This window comes from Lonchura striata, chromosome 1A (genome assembly GCF_050655825.1).
Source record: "Lonchura striata isolate lonStrDom1 chromosome 1A, ASM5065582v1, whole genome shotgun sequence".
NCBI lineage: Eukaryota > Metazoa > Chordata > Aves > Passeriformes > Estrildidae > Lonchura > Lonchura striata.
The window spans coordinates 73,781,660-73,808,017 of NC_140741.1; the positions used below are offsets into that span (position 1 = coordinate 73,781,660).

General features: G+C 47.5%; 1 protein-coding gene across 4 annotated transcripts in view; it reads right to left on the bottom strand.

The window, feature by feature from the left end:
• PLXNA4 (plexin A4) overlaps positions 1-26,358 on the bottom strand; it is a 476,129-nt gene that overhangs the window by 85,529 nt on the left and 364,242 nt on the right. For all 4 annotated transcript variants that reach the window (XM_085569917.1, XM_085569916.1, XM_077783705.2 and 1 more), the window contains exons 10-11: positions 12,623-12,823; positions 3,395-3,491 (exon numbers count right to left, since the gene is read on the bottom strand). In XM_085569917.1, coding sequence (XP_085426043.1) covers positions 3,395-3,491; positions 12,623-12,823 — 298 coding nt within the window. The remainder of the gene's footprint in view (positions 1-3,394; positions 3,492-12,622; positions 12,824-26,358) is intronic.

Genomic DNA, 26,358 nt, shown 5'->3' on the forward strand with positions numbered 1-26,358 from the left:
ACAGATGTAGAAACTGAGGTCTGGCTTGCACAAGGGAACTGCTAGCAGAATCCTCCTCCTGGAAAATGGAGATGATAGACTCATGGCTCTCAGATGTTTTTGTCTTTCCTCCATTTGTGGGCACATTGGGAGATTTTCCCTCTGTGCTTCTGTTTTGCTGTGTCTATAGGTGACTAAAGTAGTTTTTTGTCTTTATACACAATCCCAGGGTTCAAAGGCTTTGGAAATATTCATGCTGAAAGGCTCTGTCTCTCCATACCTTCCCCCTCAAAGTCAGCAAGTATTGACCAATGCAAGAAAAACTCAGAAACTCTTTACTTTTCCAGGCTGGGTGCAAGAAGAGTACCCAAAAAGTCTGCAAAACATCTGTCAAACACAGTGTTTTCCCAACCAGGTGGGATATACCTCTTTCCTTAGTTTTCTGTGGGATTTCCTCAAATTTTCTGAGTTGTTCTGTTTGAAATGCCACCAGTGGGTATCTCTGTAGATAATTTAGCAGGGTCAGTTTGGCATTTCTGCCTCCCAGCCCAGGCCATGGTAATGCTGGATGTGAAGGCAGAGACATCTTAGTCACCTCTATGTGGTATTTCTTCCACGTGGTATCGCCATGGACACATGCCTAAATTCTCCTCCTGACCAAAAACATGATGATAATATCCAAATTACTCATCTGGGATAGCCACCACCCAGTGCTGCTTCCCAGATTTTTTTCCTAGGCATTATTTGCAACATTTTGCCTTGGAATAACCTAAGAAGGTGCTACAGATCATTCTTGAGATCATGCCCTGATCTGTTTTATGTTACTGGCACTAAGAGTAACATAAAATATTATCATCATGATTATGAGATTTATTTCACTCCCACATCACCTAGGATAGCTCAGTGCAGCCCAGGAAAAGAATTTACATTTTTTGGTGTAAATGAGGGGTGCTCATTTTATGGTAGCACAAAACTAAGCAGGACTGGAGCAAGCATCCAAATTCTGACCTCCAAGGCACACTGTTAAAGGTTCTCATGGGCACTGTTTGAGCCCATGGAAATCAGCAGTGTCCTGGAAACAAGGACTGTTGTCTCCTTGGAGAAAAGGAGACAACACCAGAGCAGAGGCAGGGAGGCAGTTTCAACACAGGCTGTGCCTGAGTGCCAGGCTGTTGTGTTTGCTGAGTGGATTTAACCCTCAAAAGCCAAAGTTTTGGGCTGTTAGTGATGGAACTCTGCCATTCAGAGGGGGAGAAGGACAGATGGGGCTGTGCCATGGGGAGAAGAGCTGCCTCCTGTGTTGCTCTCCAAGTTGAACGTGGTGCTGGTGGGAACCTCACCCACCAGCCCTCAGCATGAGGGTGGCTGTGGAACGGTGTGACAGCACCATGGTGTGGGAATCCAGTGCTTCCCTCTGGCTGTCCTGGAAGGTCTGGGACCCTGGCAGGGGTCAGGAACCCCCTGGACAGAGCCCCCAGAGACACTGGCTGGGATCTCTGGCCATGGAAAAGAGTTTTCAATCTTACAGCATGAATTACAAGCTCTGAGTGTTTGATATCAGTAATAATTAAGTGTGGCACGGGTGCAAAAGTAAAATTTTAGGATTCTAGATGAGGGGTCCAAAGGGGACAAGATGGAGGAAATTGGGTGTGCCTTGTCCTTTTTCTCCTTCTTCATGCCCTCCATGTCTCACTGTGGTGTTGGCATTTTTCTGTTGGTTCAGGCTGGGGACACACTGTCCAATGTAGGTGACAGATATTGGCACGTTCTTGTAAATCCAGCCCAGGGAGTTTCTGGTATTTAATGTTTGTCACATCCCACTGAGGGCAGAGCCCCACACGCTGCCCTGCAGGACAGAGCTGGGCAGGGCAGCAGAACATGTGAGAGATAAACAGAATAAACAACCTGGAAACCAGCACAGACCAATTATGGCTTCTGCTTTGGCAGCGGGGCTGACAGACAGAGACTTTCTACAATCTCGGGATCATCAATAGCTCAGATACTCATGGAGAACCTGGTGGGGACAGATTGAGTGGGAGGAGGTGTGGAAAGTGTCCAAGACAAGGTAAAGAGAGGGAGGGAGACATTCCTGAGAGGTGATGATGTGAGAAGAGAATCTGCAGGTGTGAGCTGCAAATGCAGGGCAGCCAAGGGGAGGAGTTGCCTGGGAGGAAGGTTCCATGGTGGAATGACAAGAAGGAAGAAGATGTGGATGGAGCATCCATCTCCAGAAACACCCAGCCTGCCTCAGGGTTGTGGCTGGGTGAGGGGCACAGCAAACCTGTGCCCTGGGTGCTGGTTAAACACAGGTTGTGGAATTTGTGGTATTGATGATTTTGAGATTGTAAAAGGTCTTTGTTTTTCTGCTTTATTGCTAAAGAAGAAGTCATAATTTGTTTGTGTTGGTTTTTAAGGTTGTTTATTTTTGCTTATCTCTAACATGTTTTGCTGCCCTGCTGCAGGTCTGTCCTGCAGGGCAGCGTGTGGGGTTCTGCCCCTCAGTGGGATGTTACAAACATTCAATACCAGAAACTACATGTGCTATATTTATAATAATGTGCTAATGTTTATTATTTACGTGGAACAGTGTGTCCCTAACCTAAACTAATAGAAAAATGCCAACACTACAGTGACACATGGAGGGCATGAAGAAGGAGAAAAAGGACAAGGCACACCCAATTTCCTCCATCTTGTCCCATTTGGACCCCTAATCTAGAATCCTAAAATTTTACTTTTGCACCTGCGTCACACTTAATTATTCCTTCTATCAAACACTCAGAGCTGGTAATTCATGCTGTAAGATTGGAAACTCTTTTCCATGGACAGAGATCAGAGACAGTGTCTCTGGGGGCTCTGTCCAGGGGGGGTCCTGACCCCTGCCAGGGCAGCCAGAGGGACGCCCTGGGTTCCCACAACAAGTGGTTTTCAGATCCTTTTTATCATCACCATTTTATTTTGCTCAGAATCCTCTCACTGGAGAGCTGCATCCTTCCTGCTCCCCTTCTGCCTTCCCCTGCTCCCCACTAAATTGCCTCTGAGCAGAGAGCCTGCTCTCCTGGCATGTCAACTTGAAGACCATCACTGCAGGAGAAATAAAGAGCGGGGGGAAAAGCTGGAGAGGGAGGGGCGTGAAAACCAGAGACGAGGACGCGGGGAGAAGCGGGAGGCAGAGACGATGAAGGGAGAGGGAGAGCAACACAAGTGGGAGGGAGAGTCGCATTTCTCAGGTGGAATGAGAGAAGTGGAGGCTGGGGGGAGGCATACAAAGCACTCAAAAATTGGTAATTTGCAGAGTGCAGGGAAGAAGTGTGTAGCAGGCAGCACGGGGAGACGGTGGCGGCTTTGTTAAGTGTAGGGAGCGAGGGCCCGTTGCTAAGGTTACCGCTTCCAAGGACAAGTTGAAATAACTCTTTACCTTTGTTCTGTGCTGGGTTGTCAATGTTGAAATTCCCGTTCCACACGACTGTCAGCTCCACTGGCAAGCTGTTAATCTCCATCCCTTCGTACGAGTACTAGAAGTGGGAGAGGAAAAACAAAACAAAACAAAACAAAACAAAACCAAACTCAGAGAGTGCCTGGAGGTGGGGATGGGATGGGATGGGATGGGATGGGATGGGATGGGATGGGATGGGATGGGATGGGATGGGATGGGATGGGATGGGATGGGATGGGATGGGATGGGATGGGATGGGATGGGATGAGGCAAGAAGTGGTGCTGAGCATGGAGAACAAGAGAAATGGAGCTGTCACCCACCTCCCTAATCAGCAGCACCTGCCAGAATGCCACAGGATGCTCCCAAAGCTGTGGAGCTCCAATCATGCCCCTCACAAAGGCCCATCTATCCATTAGATGAACATTCATAGAATCCCAGAATAGGGATGGAAGGGAGCTTGAAGCTCACCCAGTGCCACCCCTTGCCATGGGCCCAGACACCTTCCACCATCCCAGGTTGCTCCAAGCCCCATCCAACCTGCCCTTGGACACTTCTAGGGATCCAGAGGCAGCCACAGCTTCTCTGGGCAACCAGAGAGTCACAGCCAATAATTCAATAATTCCTTCCTAATATTTGATCTGAACCTTTCTTCAACTTAAAGCCACACCCTCTTGTTCTGTCAGTCAGAAAAATATTCCTTGATATAAGTGTGTTCGCATGTGATGGGCTTTAACTTTGAAATCCATCTTTTGGCTGTTGAACACAACTTTGAAAAGTATTTTTCCAAGTTGGGTGCAACTTTGAGGTGTAAATTGCACATTCTGGGTCTTCCATCCAGCTGTGCCTCTGCTGGCTATTCCATAGGTGCTGAATGGGTAGGTGAGGTTATTTACACTAGGGATGTCTTGAAGAACTCTTGGAAGCTGCGTAAAATCTCAAAATAAGGGAAACCCCCTGAAAAAGGGGGAAATGGAGTCAGTGTGTAATTATAGACCTGTCAGCCTAACTTGGCTTCCCAGAAAGAAAGTACATCAAATTATTAAACAATCAATTTATAAGCACCTGCGAGATGATAAGGTGATAAAAATCAGCCAGCACAGATTTGTCAAGAACAAATTGTGTCAACCCAATCTAATTTCCTTTTTGACAGGCTTAATGACTTTGTGGATAAAGGAGAGGCAGCAGATGTGATCTATCCTGATTTCAGGAGAGTGTTTGCTACTATCCTACAGCAGATCCCCATAAACAAACCACAGAAATATGACCTAAGAAAGGCCACCATAAGGTTTATGCAAAAACCATTAAACAAAAAAAAAAATCAGATAATTCCATGTCAAGCTGGGAGGGTGCTTCAAAAGGAATATTGTCCTGAGTCTGGCTTCACTCAGTATTTTCACTACTGACTTGGATGATTTTATGACACTGTTCTGGAGGGAGTGTAAGAACCTCCAACAGCAGGGTTAAGTATTCAAAACAAACTTGAGAAATTGTAGAACTGGGCCAAAATCAACTGAATGAAATTCAGTGCTGGCAAATGGGGACTATTTTTTTTACTAGGAGGAATTGATGCAAGCAGCTCTGAAATTGGAGTGGCTGGGCAGTGCTGCAGGACAGGGTCTGGGGACTGCTGGAGATCATGAACAGACTGTAAATCAACAATGCCATATTGCTGCCAAAACCCAAACAATTCTCCTCTGGGGATGGAGCAGATAGAGTTTGTTACATGTGTAAACCCCGGGAGACAATCACTTTTCCCTACTCAGAACCAGAAATGCTTCAGCTGGAGCAAGGAGTATCCAGTTTCCAGCAAATATGTCTTAAAATGCTGCAAAAAAACTTCTGAGAGGGTTGGACAGATTTAAACAAACACTTGTCAGGGGCAGTCAAGGCACACAGAGGTGACCCTAAGGAAGGAAATGGAAGCTGTTCTCTGGAGGCCCTCTCCACGTGGTGCTGAGTGCTTTTTTCCACCTAGATTTTGATTTATCTCAAGCCAGTTCAGCCAGGGTTCACCCCGCTGCCCCTCAGGTCCCACTGCCCACGTCCATCAGCAGATTCCACCCAACACCTCACCAAAAGGCAAAAAGCCTCGTGGTGGGAGAGGAGATGGTTGATTAAAGGACAGAAAGGAGCAAGAAAGAAGGGGAGAAACATTTTGTGTCTGCTGCTATTGCTGAGCACAGTGCACAGTAGGATTTACTCTCCTGAGAGCAGGGATCTCCCACTGGGATCTACAGCAGGACAAAGCCCCACTTTGAAAGGAAAATATTTTCCCCACTACAAGGTGGGATATAACTCAGCAAGCTGGTTTGGGAGGGCCAAAAAAGTCACTGAAGAGTCCCCCATCCCTTAAACTCCTCTTGTGGTTATCCACAGAGATGCCAAAGCTCTGAGCTTTGCAGGTAGGTTTTCCTGGATCCATTAATTGCTGTATAATTGGGGGGTAAATGGTAACTGGTAATTTCTGTCCATTACAGCAGAGTGGGAGCTGCTTGCACAGTAACTCCTCTTTGCACAGACTAAACACAATTAGCCATTTATCTGCAAAACACTGTGATTATGATCCAGTTGTAGGGAATTGATGGGTATTTGTGGTTTCCATGGAGGTAAAGAGCAGCCTAGGTGAGCCAGGTCCCACCAGTCTCATTCAGGATTTGCATTTTTGTGACACTTTTGGGTGTCACTGCCAGCAAGATCCAAGGTGATGCAGAGTGGTTGGACTCGCACCACTGGCTGTTCCCATCTCTGAAGAGCTGGGAGCAAGGATGGGGAGACAGGAATGGGAAGGAGAGTGGTGAATAATGAAACTTCTGCCACTCAGGAACACCTGCTCTGCACAGCACTTTGAAAAGCTGATTGGAAATGGAAAATGGGATATATACGGAGTAACTGGTCATCCTGAAGTCAGAAGATGAGTCTTAGAAAGGGCCTTAACAAAGCTTCATGTGTGTTTTGGGATTTAGCAGGGCTGCCAAGGGACAGGCAGCTGGAATCTCCTGGAGCCTTTCTTCCTATGAAAGATCCCAGTGCCAGCAGCAGGAGTTCAGCTGGGATTTTGGATCTGATCTGTCTGCAGCACCAGGGACAACCACATATTAGACTTTTTAACCCAGCAGGCTTGATCCAGACCTGGAAAGGGATGTGAGGGGATAAATCCCATGGAAGAGCTCTGAGGATGAAGCCAGCTGGGATGAGGATGCTCACACTGCCCCTGCCCGACCCCATCCGACACCGTGTGGGCTGCACGGCAGCGAAAGGAGAGATTTGCAAAGGAACCACGAGGAAATGCTCCGTCCTCCTCAGACCACAGGAGCTGCTCACTCATCGTGACCCCTCTTCAAAGCCCACTGAACTCAACAGGAGTCTTTGAAAAGGACTCACTCAGCCATGACAATAAGATGGAAATGTGTTTTAGGGGAGAAAAAAGGGCTGGAGCATCGATCTCCAGGAGAGCAGAGCTTCCCGGACACTCCTGGGAAGTGCTCATACCATCAGGGCTTGTCTCGCCACTTTTCCCAGCACAGCTGCCTCCAACACAGGCAAGGCATCCCAGAAGATGTAAATCTCACCCCTAAGTCTGACCAGTCTGCATTCTAATCACAGTAATCTCATCAAAGCAGAAAATTATGGGCAATTTGGGGACCTGACTGAGAAGGAAAGGCTGTGCTGCCCGGAACACAGACTGGCTCTCTTCAGGAAATGCCAAAAAGCTACTAGGAGGAGTTGCTGTAAATCACAAGAGCAATGTTTGGAACTCACAAGTATCCTTTATTTTGCCTTTTAAACTCTCTATTAGCATCAGATACTCCCACAGTTTGTGCAAATCCATATCCCTGCCTGACCACCTGAAGCATCCTGCCCTTGGGTAATTTGGCTTGAGCACACTTAGGATGATAAATCCAGTGTGGTTTCATGGTATTTCCCCTTCGTACCTCAAACATGTCCAGTAGTGGGGAAACTTCTGCAGAATTTTAGTGTTGGTTTATCTGACACCACTTTTATGATTAGAGCTCACATCCAGGGATTGATTCCTGTACTTGGCTCTGCCACCAACCCCTTGCATGATCCTGTGGAAACCATTTAATCTTCCTTTCCCTCAATTTTCCAGCCACAAAAAGGCAGAAGACTTCTTGCTCACTGTCATTCTGTTTCCTTGAATCTTTTGCTTCCCAGATCTGGGACTGAATTTTTATAACTGGGTATCACCCAGGCCAACAGAGTCCATGTGATTATTGGGGTTTCTCTTCCATTTAAATGAAGATAAATAATAATTAGATAAGTGGATGCACAAGGGTGACATGCCCAGTGGGAGGTTTGGAACTAGATGATCATTAAGATCCCTTCCAACTCAAACCATTCCTTGATTCTACAACTCACAGCTCCGTGCTTGTCTTTTGGCCACCCACAACTGTGTTTTTCCAGGATTTCTGTGAATAGCTCCTCATGTTTTTCTCAGCTCTGCTTTTTATTGGATTTTTTTTTTATCACTCCCTTCACTGTGAGCCACACCATGGAGTCAAATGCCACGGAGATCTCTTGCTGAAGTGCAATGATGTGACAAATAGAAGTGACTTGTTCTGCTGTCCCTAAGCCCCACAGCGCTTTCAGCTGCACCACCTCAGGTCTCACAGCACACAGAGCTGGGAAGGATTCAGGACAAAATCATCAGCAGGGATTTTGCTGGTGGGAACCAGGCTGTGCCAAGGCAGGGTGGGCAGGAAACAAGCAAGGATGTGGGACCAGCCACTGGAGCAGTGTCGAAGCCCACCCTCGGTCAGGGGTTCAGTGTGGTGGAAAAGTCTCTCCTCCAACCAGAGCTTCCCAAGAAAGGCTCAGCAGTCTCTGTTGTTGGGTCTCAAGGCAGTTTATTGCAAGTTATCTAAAAGATTTTCTTCTGGGGCTGCTGTGGTTTGCTCACAGCTCAGGCAGAGGCACACACACACCCTGACATCCTCTCTGACCCCGACTGCTTCTTCTCTCCCACCCAGGGCTGCTGCTGTCTTTTATATGGGACATTACGTGTTACATGGTTACAGTTTATCCCAATGCCTATTACCTATATTAAATGGTGATTTTCTGTCTTTTATATGGCACATTACATGTTACATGTTTACAGTTTCCCCAATGCCTATTACCTATATTAAATGGTGATTTTCTATCTTTTATATGGTACATTACGTGTTACATGTTTACAGTTTATCCCAATGCCTATTCCCTATATTAAATGGTGATTTTCTACTCTAAACCAATCTGTGAGTGCCAACGTCACCAAGAACATGGAGGTAAGGAAGGAGAAAGAGGGAGGACAGGACAGGCCCAAATCCCAAATCCATCTTAAACCTCTGACCCCCACGTACAAAACCAAAACCTCTCTGTACAGCACTCAAAAATTCTTCCCTCTACTCTGTGACTCCTTCTACTCTAAAATGTAAACTTTTGTGACTTCCTGTTCTTCCTGCAAGGTTGGTAAATCATTCCATGGTTCAAACCCAAAATCCCAGCTGTTTCCAGCTGCCTGCCAGGGTCTCAAATGTTTCTGACCTGGGCCCGGAACAGCCAAAAATGTCTGAGGGACATTTTGAGTTCCCACAGAGCAGGTAATGGCACTGATCATGGCATGCTCAGGTGGGTCAGCCCTCCCCATCTCCCTCTTCCTCACACCAAAAGCTGATAATTCTGGGCTGATAGCAAGTGCTGGGGCTCCCATTGCTTCCCACTGGGAAGATTGCACTCTGCCCTGATACACCAGCAATTTCAGCCCTTCCTGCTGACATTTTTACTTACTTATTTATAGGTCTCCTTAGTTCCCTGCTTTTCATCCCCTCCCATCCCTCCATGTCCAGGCTGTTGGCAGAGCTATCACACGTGCAGTAAGGATTGGCAGGAAGGGTCCCTCTGAGTGATAATTGTGTGCCTTGGGTGGTGTGACAGAGGACAAAGCCCAGAGCTGAGAGACTCAAACCACTTGTCAAGAACAATAATTGTCCCGAATGGTGCTGCCTGCAGAGACTTATTGCTGTTATCAAATGAAATATCTCTGGGAGAGACAAGGATAGAGGCAGATCTGGCTCCTGGCTGGGCTGAGCACCCAGGGATCATCAGTGCTGGATGTGGCATTACTGACAGACAGACTGCTCACACCTGGGGGTCCTTAGAGCATCTTTAACTGAAGTTGGAGCCACTTAGAAAAGGTGTTTAAGCTGGCTCTGATCCCTGGTGTAAATCTTGAGGGATCAGGAAAGGTAGAGCAAAAGTTAAGGCTCTTTCCCCGATTATATCCCATGTGAAAGTAGGAAAAATCCTGAGTTTTGCAGAAGTTTTTCTGCCAGAGGCAAACTTGAGCTCCTGGGTGCCTCGTGTGAGATGGGAGGGGGCAGATCTTGGGGTTCCTGCTGGGAAACAAGGCAGGACTGACTGCTTGGTCTGGCATGCAGCACCAACAGAAGGATCAGCTGGCAGGACAGCATCCCTTCAGGGACACACCATCACAGCACATCCTCCCACCCTCCCCTGGACCTTCTCCAAGCCTGCAATGCAGGTGCTACTTTCAGTGCCTCCTCCAGCAACTCTGCTGAGTAAAAAAATCTCTGTCAGAGGGGGTTGGTTCGATTTGCAAACAGGCTCAGACAGCTCTTTCCAAAGCCAGGTGACCCCCAGAGCAGAGGCTCATTGTGTTGCAGGGGCTCCTGCCTGAATGCTAATTCTGGCAGGGAAGGAAATAATCAGGATGGAGACAGATCTCCAGCACTCCTTCCCTATTGTCTGTGTCCTCTGCCACCTGCTCAAACAGCCAGGGCTTCTCTGCTGCCTTTTTGTATCCTTCTGAATGCTGCTTTCTTTTGTCTGTCTCTCCCTTCCACATCTCTTTCTCTCAGTGTCTGACAAATTCCAAGCAACAATGAAATAACATTTCTCAGGGAAAAAAAAAGAAAAAGAAAGAAGAAAGACTTCAAATCAGAGAGTCAAAGCTCCTTTAAAAGGAAATGGAAGAAAAGGGGTGGAAAGGAAAGACAAGAGAAGGAAAGGGGAGGAAAGGAAAGACAAGGGAAGCAAAAAGAAGGAAAAAGGAGGAAAGTAAGGGAGAGGGAAAGGGGAAGGCAGAGGGAGAGAAGAAGCAGAAACAGGATAGAAAAGAGTTGATTTTGTTCCCAAATGAGCCTTTCTCCCTGGGGAAGAAAGAGATCCACCTGGGCCACCAGAAACCACAGGACAAGCACCCTGCAGCCAGCACTCAGCAGTAAGGTCATGGAGTGCCTTGGCACCAGCTTGAGGCTCAGCCCTGCCACCCTCTGCAGCTCTGGCAGAGCCTTGAGTGTTCTGGCTTAGCAAAACACACATTAAAGTCAAAATGGTGCAGCCACAGCACTCAGGCATCCTATGAGCAAATCCATCTGGGGACTCATCAAACCCCACTCCTCCAGTCCCAGGCACTGGCAATTTCATGGAGCAGGCAGGTAGTGTGGGAATAATCACCATTACCTGTCAAAACCAGTCTTTTATTGGGTTCTGCAAAGTGGGATGCTGGGGCTGGCTGAAGTTGCTTTCCTACTCAGCCCAACTATGCTTAAAATGTCCCTTAAATGAGATAATTCATTGGAATGCCTACGTGTATCAGAGAATTGGTGGCTCTAAAGGGTCATTAAAGGTCTGTCTTGCCTGCTAAGACTCTTTGGACTGGTATAATCTCTGCCCACAACCATACAATTCCCCCTTAGCTTCCACCATTTCAAAATAATACTTTAAAGGAAATGTGCATACCCTCTTAACTTCCCAATCTGTCCATTTTTAACCTGAAAGCTGAATGCTCACAGGTCATTAACCAGTAATGAAAATCAGGGAGAGATGGGAGGGAGGGAGGGAGACAAAGGAACAAGTAAAAGAGCATCGGCTGGGAAGTTGCTTGTTTGCAACAGATGTAAAATGTGTGAACTGCCTGTAGTCTTCAGCCCTGCTTAATGCAGCAGAATATGTTGTGACAAGCACTGCCCAGCGTGGAGTGGCAGAGCTGCAGTGAAGTGGCTAAAGCCTGTAATTAGCTCTTTGACTAATAAATCATCTCACAGTAGCAGCAATGTAAACGACTCAATGCATATTCCTGGAGACATGGATCTGGTGGAGAAACCTCTGGAAAATCTCCACTGCACGTGGGCACAGCTCCTGGCTGCTGGCAGGTGACTGGGTTTGTCCCCAAAAGTGGCCTTACTGTGGTGGCAGCACTGTCATGAGTCACACAGGTTCCTTGCAAGGAGAGTCGCAGGTCCTGCACTTCAGCTGGGGAAGTGGAGGTGGGCAGAGAGGATGCTCAAAGGGCATGTGAGGGCTGGAGGAAGGTTTGACTCAGCCAAAAGCCAGGATTTGGATGGGATTTGGTGCAACCTGGTGCGGTGCAAGGTGTCCCTGCCCATGCAGGGGCTTGGAACTGGGTGATCTTCAAGGTCCCTTTCAACCCAACCCATTCTGGCATTCTGTCTTCTCACCCTTTTTCTGACCCATTACATGCTGGCACGTGTCAGACTGTTTATATGGTGTTTTATCATCAAACTCCCCCAAAATAACCTTCACTCTCACATTGACATCATCACCTGTCCTCCTGGACCCCCTTTTTGTGGGGATATGAGCAGGTTAAGCTGATATTGCTGCCTGAGGTGCTCCAGCCCAGCCTCAGGACGGGATCCAGGGGCAGCAGCAACAACTGAGTGGTGGCACCAGCCAGCCCAAGGAGAAAAAAGGGCATTTTCAAGCTACCAGCCAACCTTTTCCTGCCTGTGTTTACAACCACAGAATCATGAAAGCTGGAAAAGGCCTCCAAGGTCATCAAGTCCAACCTTTGACTGAACACCCCCATGTCCACTAGACCATACTGTGAAATCCACACCTCGTTTGAACTCTTCCAGGGGTGGTTACTCCACCCCTACCTTCACCCTATTTCAATGTTTAACCACTCTTCCAATGAAGAAATTTATCTTAATATCCAACTTGAACCTCCTCTGGCACAACTTGAGGCCATTTCCCCTTGTCCTGTCAGTGGCTGCCTGGGAGAAAAGCCAGACCCCAACATCACCACAACCTCCAGGTGGTTCTGGAGAGCAATAAAGTCTCCCTTGAGCTTTCTTTCCTCCAGAGCAAACATTTTAGGTAAGAAAGGCTGTGACACCACCCCAGATGCCCTGGGGACAGTGCTGTGGGCACGTGTGTCCCTTGCAGCTCACCGAGGTGTTCTGGCACTGCACGCTGGAGCTGTTGAACCTCAGGGCTGGCACCCTCTGCTCGCTGCCCTGGATGTTGAGGATGCACTCGTAGCCCCGCTGGCCCGACTGTGGCTGGGGCAGGTTCTTGGCCTTCAGCGTGATGGGTTTGATCACCTCCACGGGCACCAGGAGCTTCTCGGCCTGCAGCAGCTGGGGACAGTCCTGGGGAGAGAGCAGACACCTCACCAAGTCAGCACCTGCATTTCCCAGCCTCAGGAAAAGTCTCGTGGTGCTTCCCAACCTTCTCAGTTCGCCTGATTACAAAGCCTTGGCAGCTCCCTGGGCCTTGGTTTCTTAGAATGGTTCTTACAGAGCTATTCAAGGAGCATCCCTGGGAAGGTTCAGATAAACAGGTGAGGAAGGATTGCTTTCACAGACCTTTCCTTTCCTATCTCCCTGGCTTATTTCAGCCTCCAGGACTCAGGGAGGCCATCTCTGGTGCTTTTTCATACCTGCTCTGTTTATTCAGGTAATAGAAAAGCAATCATGTTCTCTCCACAGATTTAACCCAGTCACAATGCCATGATAAAAGTGAATAAAGCAAAAAGCTGAGCACAATTCTTCAGTTCCCAACAGCCAACACACCACTGTAAAAAAGGCACAGCTCCAGCAAGACCTGTTGGAAACTATGGAGTCAGGGCTGCTAAAAAGAGAATTTATTTTGGCTCAGAAGAGGAAAAAATATTCATTACAGAGCTCAAGACCCAGCTGCCAAGAAACAACTGTCACAAAAAGCATGGAGATCCCTTGGGAAAGCTTTCCACTGGCTCACGAAAGGAGAAATGCCAAGTGGCTGTTGTTAATGTGGTTCCTCTTCATGGGTCCCTCACACAGGTGAGTTCTGAGCACCCAAAGCTACCTAGCAGGTGGCTGCATTTAAAGTTTCATTAATTAGCACAGCTTAATTAGTCAGAGCGGCCATGCTCTGGTTCTTCACAGCACAGTCAGATAACTGCAAGATGTCCCTTCCATGGGTTCTGGGGCAATATCAGCTCTTTAGGAAATTACTGCAGCCTTTGCCTGTCCTGTCCAAAATCAAAGACAGGTCCAGGTGGTTCTAGTAGAGACAGGGAATTGGAGGTGAGGGCAGGAGGAAAATTACTGATTTGGGGCAGAAAAGTAGGGAAAGGGACTGAAGGGTTCAAAAGTAGAATTTATGGCTCATTGAGAGCCTGGGATCTTTTCAGAGTAGAAGGTGGGAGCATCTTACTGAGGCAAAGAGCTGAGTGGGATAAAGCAATGGATGAGATGTGTGACACCTGTAGTTCCACCAGGCAGGGACAGAATTACAAGAGCCAACAATCATCACATGGAGGGTGTGAGCTCATCCCTGGCCAGGGGCAGGCAGAAAATCCAGTAACCACCTCATGCATCCCTGCAGTGAAGTCCAGAACCTTCCTCAGTCCCAAAGAGGATCTGGGGGTCTGTCCTAAGGGGGTGCCAGACTGAGGAGCCTGACGGATGATTTTTCATCCCCACTTACAGGGTGATGCTCATGGTGGAAGTAACTGAGAGCCAGTGATGGGCTTCAACTGGCCTTGCCCAGGCTGGCACCAGAACCAGGACAGCCACGCACGGCCACTGGAGCTGGGTGGAGCTGAACCACCTTGGATCCAGTGGCTCTTTGCCTAAAATAATCTGACACAAGGCCTGGCTTGATGTGTGCTGCCAAGGCCTAACAGGCCATCCCATTGAGCTGGCTGGAAGGAGGGAGGGCTGGAGGTGGAAAACCCATGGGGTACTGCAATGCAGGGATGAGCTTTATCACTGTCACCCTCTGCACTCTTGGGGGTGGAGGATTGAGGAGCTACACCCTGTTCCAGCACTCCCTGCCCTCGCTGCTGCTCTGTTCTGTGATGGAGCCTCTCCAGGGAGCTCCTAATGCTGAAACACAATGGGTAAAGCGGCACTGAAGCATTTTTCTTGATAAAAGAGCAGGGCTTAATCATCTGGAAAGTCTTCCCAAGCTTGAGTTCAATGGTTCTACCATACCATGACACACCAGCATTAAGGCTCCCTGCTCAGCACAAGAAAGTTAGGCATAATCTATAATTCTGGCTGATTCAAGACCAATAAAAACCCCAGAGGGCAGAAGAAGGAGGTGATCTAGGCTATATTAGACAGTTTTCAGTACTGATCACACCAGCAGATACCACATGCAAACACCATTTGGGTACCTTCAACACCCTTGACCCTTCCCCATCACCCACACAACATGTCCTGGGGCCTCTGCCTCAGCTCCTTCTCTTTTTCCTGGCACAAGGAACGACACTGGCAGCAGCTTTTCCTTGGTTTTTTTTTCCTCCCCAGCTCCAGGGGTTGAGAGAGAGATGCACTGGCACAGGGAATCAGTGGGGCAGGAGGGTGGGGAAGCCCTATCTGCCGCCGAGCAGCCGTTTCCCGGGAGCGGGCTCCTCACTTGATATGTGTCACAGAGAAAAGCCTCTGATGGGGGCTGTGGCATGGAGGCTGGAGATAGTCCACTCTGTTACCTGCAGGCCAATCCCAGCTCTTCAGCCTGGTCTTTCTTGTGTGCCTTTATCCTGTCCCCCTCCACCACTGGTGCTGTAACCTTTCCGATAACACTTGTTTCAAGTTCATTAACAAGCCCTGATTGAGGCAGCCCCAAAACAGGGTTCGTTTGCATATAAAAAGCTTTGCAGTGCTGTGAGGAAGTTCATTATAGATAATTGAAGAGGCAAGCGCCATAAAGAGGAAATCCTCCCAATGTGGCTTTATCTGATTGACCTAATGTTCTTTCTAATTGAAACGGGGAGGGGAAAAGGCAATTTCATTGGGTGATGTACTGCATAAAACCTCAGAGCTTGGACCAGGCTCTGGGTTCAGATTCAAACACAGAACTCATTTTGCAGCCTGTGTCAAGCTTTGGGTGCCTGGCCAGGTTTGTATTTTTGAGGGTAAAACATCAAGCTGACCTGAGTAGAGCCAAGCAGAAGGCTTTGTGAGAAAGAGTTATTTTGGACATTTTCAGTGGAGACACTTTCTTTTCACCCTTCTCCTTTGCTGTGGACATCACCCAGGTTGGAAAAATACAGCTTTCACAGGATGTAAGGGAAATAAAATCGTAGACTGACAAAAACTGCACCAGGGACAGGCAAAATCCCATCCCCTTTTTCCTTTGGTATATAATAAATTAAATCTTTTGCCTGACTCTAAGGGGAGCTGGTTCTCAATCCAGAGAATCATTGTTGATTCATTCTGTGTGTGTAGCTCCATTCCAGTTCTTGAATGCTTTCAAATGAGTCAGTCCATTTAAAATAATATCCTTCACCCTTGCCAATTACTGGTATCAGCAGTGATGCACACCTCACATCACCAAAATTTTGCCAATTACCAAGTCAGAGAGCTTTTGCAGTGAAAACACTGCACGAAATGAGCTGTACTCATTGGGTCGATGGTAGTTTAATTTTCTTTATTTATAACTCCTCATAGAGTGCCTGAAAATGTGTTTTGTTGTGGCTTGCAGGAATAATAAAAGTCTCAGAAATATGAGGACCTTTTCTCTCACATGTGTATTATGGCTTCCATCAGAACTGAGCCCAAGCTGGTCTCCAGTGAGAGCCATTGTGAGGATGCTGCTGAAGAGGACGAGGAGGCTTCTCTGAGGCCATGTGGTCTTAGCTCTGAAATAATTATTTTGGTTTCTTTGGGGTGCTTCATACCTCCAGAGTTATGATCCCATGGAGGTTTCACTGTGCTTTCCCCAGTATAGGCTGGAGACTGATCAAATACCCCGAGTTTCTCTCCTAGGAAAAGCCATGTAAGGATGTTTCACAGCCTTGGGATATTGCACAGGGTTCAGTGGTTCTACCATGCATGGAACACCAGCACTAAGGCTCCCTGCAGCTACTCAGCACAAGAAAGTGAGGCATAATCAATAATTCTGGCTGATGTAAGACCAATAAAAACCCCAGAGGGCAGAAGAACCTTTCCAGCTTTTCCTTCATCCTCCTCCCTCATGATCCCTGGCAGCATTAGCTAGATCTCCACTTTCTGTGGAAGGAAAGTAAAGCTCACCTAGGGCTGAGGGCACTGGGGGCACCACTGCCCAGGTAAACTCCACCCTTGGCAATGGGTTTTCACCTTCCCTTTCCCAGAAGAGTAGAAGTCACCTCCATTCAGGAACAGACCACTAATTCCTTCATTGCTCCTTCTTTACTTCATTCCAGCACTAATTCCATCATGACTCAAAGCATCCAGTTCCTCTTTTCTTCTGCCATTAAAATCCATTTCTTTATCCTCAACTTTACAGGGTTTTTTTTTTAAGACTTTCAATATCCCTCATCTTTGTGCAACCATCTTTGTGGCTTATCCAAGGCATCCTGCCTGAAAAAAGAATGACCACACAGTGAATCTAAGCAGTGACCAAGATTGACTCACTCAGGCCCTTTGGGGAATGAAACTCAGAATGTTATTTACTCAGATATTACGTAAATAAATCCATCTTTTGTTCATCTGCTCTGCCGAGCTGCAATGTTCTGTTTTCTCTGTGTTCCCTCTGGCTTTTACCCACCCACTCTGCTGTAATCAAGTCAAGAGGGTAAGAGTTGAGAGGCAGGGATTGGGTTTTTTATAGAGATATCTAGACCACAGCATCTGGATGCTCTGTAAATTAAAGTAGATTTAAAAAAAAATAACATCAAAATGAAAACAGACCAAGGAAGGCAAAAGAAAAGGAAAGCAAGGAATGAGAAAAAGGAGAGGGAAAACAGGCAAAAGAGAGGCAAAAAACCCTTAACCTTCCAGTGACTTTGGAGAAATCAGATTTCACCTGGCTAAAACACAGGAAAAAAGTAAGTTTACAAATGAGAGGCAGCAAGGACTGCCTGGAATTTGTTTCCTGAAGTTGTCTCTCACACCTCTGCACAGTCACACGGGGTCACCCCCTGTACTGCTGCAAACCCAGGGCTCCAGGGCTGCCAAGCTGGTTCCTTTTAAACTCCTGCACAGCTTCCCAGATCCTGGATCATCTGGAGAATGAAGCAGCAAGGAGCTCTCCATCCCCAGTGCAGGAGGAGAAGGGGTGAGTTACAGTCCACGCCATGTTTACATTATTATACCACTAATTCTTAACGTCGTAAAAATTATATTTAAAATTTACACAAACGGTGCTGGGGAATGTTATTATGTTATAAAGTGGAATCAGGTCAATGCCTTGTAGGCAGGAATCCAAGCTCCATAAATTTCTGGATATACTTCCCCCAAATTTACATCGGCACCAGCAGCAATCAAACCAGCTCCGAAAAAAGCTCACCCGGTCAACGAATTTTTTAATGCACCATATATTTTATCTGCACTTCCTAAGTTTACAGTGTTGTTAGTTTGATTGATGGTGTGCTTATTTATTGGCACAGCAAAAGTAATAATACATGAGGAAAATGCTCCGAACTTTAAAGGCAGCTGATGAGGAGAAAGCAACAGGATTTATGGGAAGTGTAAACATCTGCAGAGACAACAAAGGAATAATTGAGTCCCTGCATCTCTGTCACTTCTGGTGGCTCCTTTCTAGTTAAGAATCTGCCACACACTCAGGAGCAAATTCCAGCTCTCTTTGTCAGGCATTTCAAGGGGTTCTGGTGCCTGGCAAAAGGGGGTTGGCCTGGAGGCTGGTGGCTGGGCTAAGGAAAAGATTTGGCCCTGTTTTAGCTCTGTGCACTTTGGCAGCTGCACATTTCAACAAGAGGACGCAGTCTCAAGCTACATCAGGGAAAGTTTAGGTTGGATATTAGAAAAAAATTTTTCACTGAAAGAATAATAAAATACTGGAATTGTCTTCCTAGGGAGGTGGTGGAATCACCATCTCTGGATGTGTTTAAAAAAAGACTGGACTTGGCACTTGGTGCTATAGTCTAGTTGTGATGTTAGGGAATAGGTTGGACTTGATGATCTTAGAGGTCTCTTCCAACCTCATTATTCTGAGATTCTGTGATTTCATTGCACAGATTAGAACACAGATGCCACAGCTGGAGGGAGACCAGGAGGTCATAAAATGGGCTGGGTTGGAAGGGACATTGAAGATCATCCAGTTCCACCCCTGCCATGGGCAGGGACACCTTCCACTATCCCAGGTTGCTTCAGCCTGGCTTTGGACACTTCCAGGGATGGGACATCCAAAGTTTCTCTTGGAGACCTCTTGCAGAGCCTCCTCACTGATGGACAGGAGATCATCAGCTCAGCTGCCCTGGATCCTTGGCCTCGGTGTTGTGAAGGCTGGGGAGTGATGAGTGATGCTGATCACCAGAGAGTGGCTGCTCGAAAGCAGGATCTAAATGAAGATAACCAACCTTCCCTGCCATGGCTCACTGCCCACCCCTGGTGATTGGGAGCAAAGTGATTCCCCCAAGGCCATGCAGGCAGTGCTGGGAAATGACCCAGGTCTGTTCAGAGCTTGATCCTAACCCAGGACTGTTCTGCCTCTGAAGTCAGTCCACACATCACTGCTGATGAACATTAATGATTTTACCCTCCTTTAATTCTTTATTAATAGAGTCTTTCTTAGCTGGTCCATTATTTCATGAGGATCAAGGTCAGGCTGCCATAATTATCCAAGCGCCACATTTATCCCTTTTAAATAGAGACACAACATTAGCTTTCTTTCAGCCCTTTGCTGCTTTGACACACTCTCAGAAGGAGAAGTAATGATCCAGAGAGCAGGAGCCTTCTGGTCACCGGATTAGGGGAGTGGACTAGTGACAAAAATAGTCGATGGTTTTGTCATGAGGTCCATCTGCTCACTGGAAAGAGGCTACTGGGGACATGTGAGCAACCACAGTCCTGATGCTTCCTGAGCTTGGAAATCATAAATAATATGAATATGTGCATTGAGGGAGGTGGTGTGTGTGTCAGAGACAAGAAAGCCATGTATTTACATGGCAATCTGTCTTTTGTTAAAGGAAAACCCGCGTTTAGTAAGAGAGTTCTTCCAAACAACTCACAGAGGAAAACTGGATTGTGCAAAGATGTGGAAGGAATGGAGCAGAGCACAGGCAGCTCTTTAAACAGTAATTAATTCCTTCTCTAATTATGCTTATATGAATCTGCACCCTTCCCAGCCAGCTTTCTGTCCTTCTATAAGGAGTTCTACCAGAAGGCCACAAGAACATCCATGTATGTTCCTGCCCATGGCAAAGGGGTTGGAAATAGATGATGTTTAAGGTCCCTTCCAACCCAAATCACTCTGATTCTACAATAATGACATTGACCTGTCACTCCTCAATGAAGTTCATTATTAACCAGTGTCAAGAAATGTGTTTGGCATACATAAGGGACATTATCCAACCAAGAATTCCTCAGAAGTGGGAGACATTCCCATGACAACACTCTCCCATGAGGATTTCTGGGGTCTAACGAGGGTTGAGCCCAAGCTGTAGAGCTTTCTTCCTAAGAGGCTTGAAAACCTATTTCTCCTCTAAAGCTGTGAATTTTTACAGAGTCAGTAAGAACCTGAGAACTCCAGACTCTCTGGGACTTTGAGAGCTCCAAACTTTGGCCCAAGGAGGCCCAGAATGGTCAGTGAGTTTGGCAGTGGATGGAGGAGACAGAGGAACAGATGGGCCAGAGGTTGCACAGAGGTCACGTTGATGCAAACCCACTTCCTTTAGAAACCAGGATGGAAGCCCAGGGAATCAACATAGCTTGGCTTCCACAGTGGGAAGGTCAGGACCAGGATATCACAGCTCTTATCATCCCCTCCCACCCAAGATCCATGGCAGCATGAGATAACACCCAAACCAGAGCAAATGGACTCACGCTCAAAGAGCAGACAGGGAAGGAGGGTGTGGGCTCCTGGAGATGTCCCAACGGAGGCAGGAGACACATTCCAGCCTCACCTCTTATCTGCAGCCTCAACATCCTGAGTGTTCCTCCTTGGCCAGCCCCCAAAGCAGTGAATGCAGCTGATGCTACAATGGAGAAAAGCAAATTCTTCCAAGCCAAGACATCACCCTGGGCTGTCTGAATGGGGAATTGTCCTTCCTCCCTCAGACTGCAGGGTGCCACAGGGATCCCAGCCATCCTGACAGATATCCAGAGAGCCAGGAAACCCCGTAGCCACTTGAGGCATTACAATAGCACTGCACAGAGCTAGGCTTTCAAAACAACATAAGCTCTTGCCAGTGTTTTTTCAAGGATGCTGTGTTGGCGGGAACAGATGAACATTACCCTGCTGCATTCTGAGATCACTCTGTCCTGTGGGATAGATAATCCTGCACGACAAAGATGAGCAGCCCAACTGTTATGAAAAACAGTGGGGACACAGTACTGAGTGTCAGATGTTTCTTGTATCTCTCGTTCCAACCAAGCTCCCTGAGTTGCTCCTTGAAATCACACGAGCAGGTCCTTGATTAGTCACTCATAAGGTGAGGCTGAGCTCTAAGAAAACAAGATGTGCATTAAGGTAGGATGTACTGCTCTCAGAAAAGCCCTTTCCCATCATTTCTCAGATCCTGTGGTGGTTTGGTTGGTGAGAGGAGGAAGGATGCAGCTGTTGTGCAGCAGGACAGATTTCCTGAAGATCCACCACCATAATGATCAGAAATAGATTGAATACTAGATATATGAGATATATATTAAGAATGAATTATTTATTCTGTGGATGATGAGGCCCTGGCACAGGTTGCCCAGAGAAGCTGTGGGTGCCACAACCCTGTCCAAGGCCAGGCTGGATGGGGCTTGGAGCAACCTGGGATAGTGGGAGGTGTCCCTGCCCATGGCAGGGCATTGGAATGAGATTATCTTTAAGGTCCTTCCCAACCCAAACCAGTCTATGATTCTAAGAATTAATACATCTCTGAAATTCTGCTGAAAGTTACTGCAGAAACGGAACAAGTTACCAGCCTTTTCCCCTGCCAGCTGGCTGACTGCAGGACAGAAAGGCTCAGAGATGGCAAAAGATACCCAAAAATAACAGAAGAAGCCTCTTCATACTTTTCTTCTTCTTCACCTCAGCACAAGTCACCATGACTGGCAAACAGCAAATGATCGAATTTGTTTGTACGTGCTCAAAGGCTTCTATGAGCATCCCCCACTGTGAGAGCACAGCTCCAGGAACTAAAGATGGTACAAGCACCTATTAGCTGGAAGTGCTTGCCCAAATCAGAAGGTGTGAGGGAATCAGGGGCACGGAAAGGTGAATATGTCCAAGCCAGCTCAGAGTCAGAAATACAACTCTCATCTGCTGAAATCAAATCTGTGCCTCTGACGCTGGCTCTGAGCAGCATTTTCATGCTCTAACAAGACTCCCTGAACAAAGGGGAGCTTTTTGTCCAGCCTCCATTTTCTGTATTTAATTTCCTCTCATCATTATCTGAAGCACCCCCTCTGAAGAGGATGTACCCACTACAGGACACATCTCCTTTTCTGGGAAAGTGCTGTGATGATGGATGGGGGCTGAAATGCCACAGCCTGAAATGTCAAATGTCCCAAGGCACAGCTGGATCCAAGCCATCAGCTGCAGCCTCCTCCTGGATTACCCCTACCTTCCCTGGACATGATGCAGAGCAGACCAACTCCATCACACGTCCTTGGAAACCCTTCTAGGAGTGAAATAAATGCTAAACGCCAACCCCCTGTACTGCAGGTGCCACGAAATGTGTGCAGATCCTATCTGCATGGGGTAGCTGCCAGTGCCCTTGATGTCTCAGGGTTTAGCTTTTATATTTTTCAGATTCTGTGCTGCTTTAGTGTGTGGGTCTGAGCTTCACATGATGGGATGGTGAGCTCTGTGCACAGAGCAGGGACACAAAACAATTCCTGCTCCAGCTGGGCACCAAGGACAAATGATCCAAACCTCAGCCCAGGAGCACAAACACCGTGGGCTGGAGAGAGAAAAACAAGCAGGGTGGGACTGATGGGCTGGAGCTGGAATGGGAATGAACTCCAAGGTGCCAAAGGAGCAGAACTGATCCCAGGGAGAGCCCCGGGAGCGCTCGTGCATTTTGGGACCATTTTGGGTCATCTTGGGTTCATTTTGGGACCATTTTGGTTCATCTTGGGTTCATTTTGGGACCATTTTGGGTCATCTTGGGTGCAGCCCTGGCTGGGCTCTGGTGCTGCCCAAGGTGGATCCATGGAGGAGATAGTTTTAATAAATCCCTGCTTTATTCTTTAACTCTGCCCAGCCTCTGTTCTAGGTCAGCCTTCTCAAGGCATCACCCCTGCCTTGCCCAGCAAGCTGCCTCCAGTTGCCATAGAAACTCCACCTCACACCCTCCCCTTAATGACAGACAGGTGCCAGGATAAATGAAGGCATAATTGCCAAGCCAGGAAAGGGTTTGGAGCTCTGGGATTGGCCTGGCTGGAGCTGTCGTTGCAGCCCCTGAGAAAGGAGAGGCACATTCATCTGAGCAGGGCTGGGTTTTCCCCGTGCTGAGGCTTCCAGCACTCGCCTCTCTAGATGGGTTAAGGGAAGCTGGAAAGAGGAGAGGGATGAAAACCCAGCAGTTGCCACAGCAACGGCTGAAGATGCATCACCAGAAGGGTTTTTGATGCAAGGGAGCAAGGAGCTGGCCACGCTCACCCGATGGCCCAGCAGGTCCTCTGTCCCCTCCCCAGTGCAGCCACCCAGGTCACTGGGGTGCATTTTGGGAGCAGGTGGGTGCTGTGACTTCCTTCTGCACCTTGGAAAAAGGGCAAAACCAAGACATTTGAAGGGCCTGGAAACCTGCCTGGGTTTTGGAGGCCTTGGGGCAAAGTCCCCTCTGACTGTGAGATGGAGCAGCAGGATGAGGATGGAACTGCTGAGTTTACTACGAAGTCTATGATGAGGACACATGGACATGAAACAAATAAATTGGGATGGGATAGGAATGGAATGGAATGGAATGGAATGGAATGGAATGGAATGGAATGGAATAGAATAGAATAGAATAGAATAGAATAGAATAGAATAGAATAGAATAGAATAGAATAGTTTTCAGTTCAAATGGACCTAATAGAGCAGAACAGAATAAAATATTGTATTGTCGGTTCAAAGGGACCTACAACCACCATCCTGCCCAACTTCCTGACCACTTCAGGACTTTACAAAAATTTAAAGCCTGTTATAAAGGACGTTATCCAAATGCCTCTTAGATTCCTGTCAGTTCAAGCATCATCACCCTCCACCTTCTTTTCCCCCTCTTCCTTCCACCCCTTTTTCCCAACAAACACCTTCCCAAGAAGGACCAGCAGCCAGGCAGAGCTAAACCAGTGCAGAGGCCACCAGGACATCTCTTGATGTGGCCCAAGGCAGGGGCAAAGCCATGCTCTGCTCCTCAGCAGCTGCTTGCCAGGGCTCCCCATCACTCCTGACAAACGAATATTTGGAACAGTTGTTCCTTTTAGGTGGGCTTTGCTGTCATTAGCACGTACAACTCAACATAAAACACCTCGGTGTGAGATCTTTTCTTCTCTTCCCTTTTTAGGCACAGATGAAAATCCTTTTAATGAAAGGCTTGTTTGGGGGAGAAAGAAAAACACATGCACGCACATGTTGGCTGAGCAGGGAAAGATGAAAACCTCCTTCAAGGTAATTAAATTATTATGTATCTGTTAAACCTGGTGAATAACAGATTTGTTATCTAGGCTTGCTTTTGGCTTGTGTCATTTTCCCTCCTCTTTTTTCCCCTACACAAAGCTAAAATCCTTTCAAGGCCTGGAACAAGATAATGTTCATCATAGAGAAAAAGGCACAAATAAGAGATTTATTCCTTTATCCCATCAACTCAAGCAGGCTATCCCAGCATCCCTTCCTTATACAGAAACACTGACATGAACACTTCTCCCTGGATCAGAGCAGGTCTGAATGGAGACAAGACAGAAGAGGCAATCAGCATTGGGTAATTGATATCAGGAGACAGGTGTTGTTTCTACAGCCCCTGTCACACTGGAGCCCCTCAAATCCATTGTTTTACACCTCCTGCCTCAGTTTCCCTCCAGTTCTTGTTGACTGCCTTGCCCACTTGCAGAAGAAGTGGCTGAGCTCTCTTGCTTGGGGACTGTCAGGTAAGGGCTGATCTCAGAGTGGGAACCTGCAATGCAATGCTTTGTGCTCAGACTCTGAGCCTGCACTCTGAGTTTAGCTCTGGTCAGCAGCAGATGTCAAAAGCAGAGACAGGATGACAAAGAAAAATCCCCAGAAGTCCACTCCCTTCTATCTCTGAAATTAGTTCTCTCCACTTTGCCATCAGCTCTTTGGGAAAAACAACAACAGCAGCAACAACAATCCACTCCAGTATTAAAATGTCCTTTTTTCCCTCGTGCTTTCCCTTCCTGCCTCAGTAACAACAATATCAGATCCCCTTTCTAAAGCAAGAAGTCACTCAGTATATTTCAAGTGAGCGGGTCTGGCTTTCAGGAACCTGCTGTAAAGGGAAATTACACACCAAGGTGAAGCATTTCTTCTACAAATCATCTGGGGGCATCATGAACCCTCTGTGATTAAGATCAGTGCCATAATCATAAATACTCCTGCTTTATGACTAAGCTGGAGCTCTTCACTGGAGCAAACCTGGGCTTTCCCAAAGCTCCCAGAGTGGCTGATCCAGATCTGCTACAGACAGAAGTGATTCACCTGACAAGTGGCAGGTAAGAAAGTCATATCTCAGAGCTGATGGAGAGGGAACAGGCATTTTCTGTCCTTTCTCCATCTCTGTTTTGCCATTCCCAGCCCAGGGCTGGCTGATCCCATCCATCCACAAGGCAATTCAAAGGCTGCCCTTGGATGGCAGGTAATAACAGCATTTTCTGGACAATGTGGGTCGCAGCCAAAGCCTTTCTGCTGTCCTTCTGGATCAGTCTCACATCCATTCAGAACCCTGCACTAACCAGCAACTCACACTACAAGGAAATACAAGCAAAAACTCCAAGATCCTCTCAGAGAACACAAATAAGGTGGAGATGAAAGGCTGAGCCTGTGGGAGTCCAGAAAATTGTGAGGCAAACTAAGGAAATGATGGAGTCAGGAGGGCACAAGGGCACAGCCTTCCTTTGAGAGCACTCCAGACTGGCCCAGGGGTGAGGGTGCCAGCCCAAATGAGCCCACTTGCAGCCCAGGCCATCTGGACAGTGAGAAGCCTCTTCCCACGGGATGGCAAGAGGCTGTACAGGCAAACAGAGGAAAAAAAAGTCACCTGAGGGTGGGCATAGCAAGAGAAGGTGAAGGCCACAGTGATGGGGAGGGTGAAAGCTTGGTGTGCCAGCACTGATGGCTCCAGAGGGAAGGAGTTTCTGGCATGGGTCCATGTGACAGAGTAGCACCAATATTTGTTTTGGGAAGATGCCCGAGTTAAAGATGCCCAAGTTAATCTGCTCAGTAAACTCATGGAGAGACAACAAATGGGATGGTCCAACCACCCCATGCTTCCCATCAGCACCTCCTCATTATTTACTTAGCAGGTGTGGGAATCCAGGGCTTCCCTCTGGCTGCTCTGGCAGGTCTGGGACCCTGGCAGGGGTCCAGAACCCCCCTGGACAGAGCCCCCAGAGACACTGTCTGTGATCTCTGTCCATGGAAAAGAGTTTTCAATCTCATAGGATCAATTACAGGCTCTGCGTGTTTGATATAAGGAATAATTAAGTGTGGCACAGGTGCAAAAGTAAAATTTTAGGATTCTAGATAAGGGGTCCAAAGGGGACAAGATGGAGGAAATTGGGTGTGCCTTGTCCTTTTTCTCCTTCTTCATGCCCTCCATGTCTCA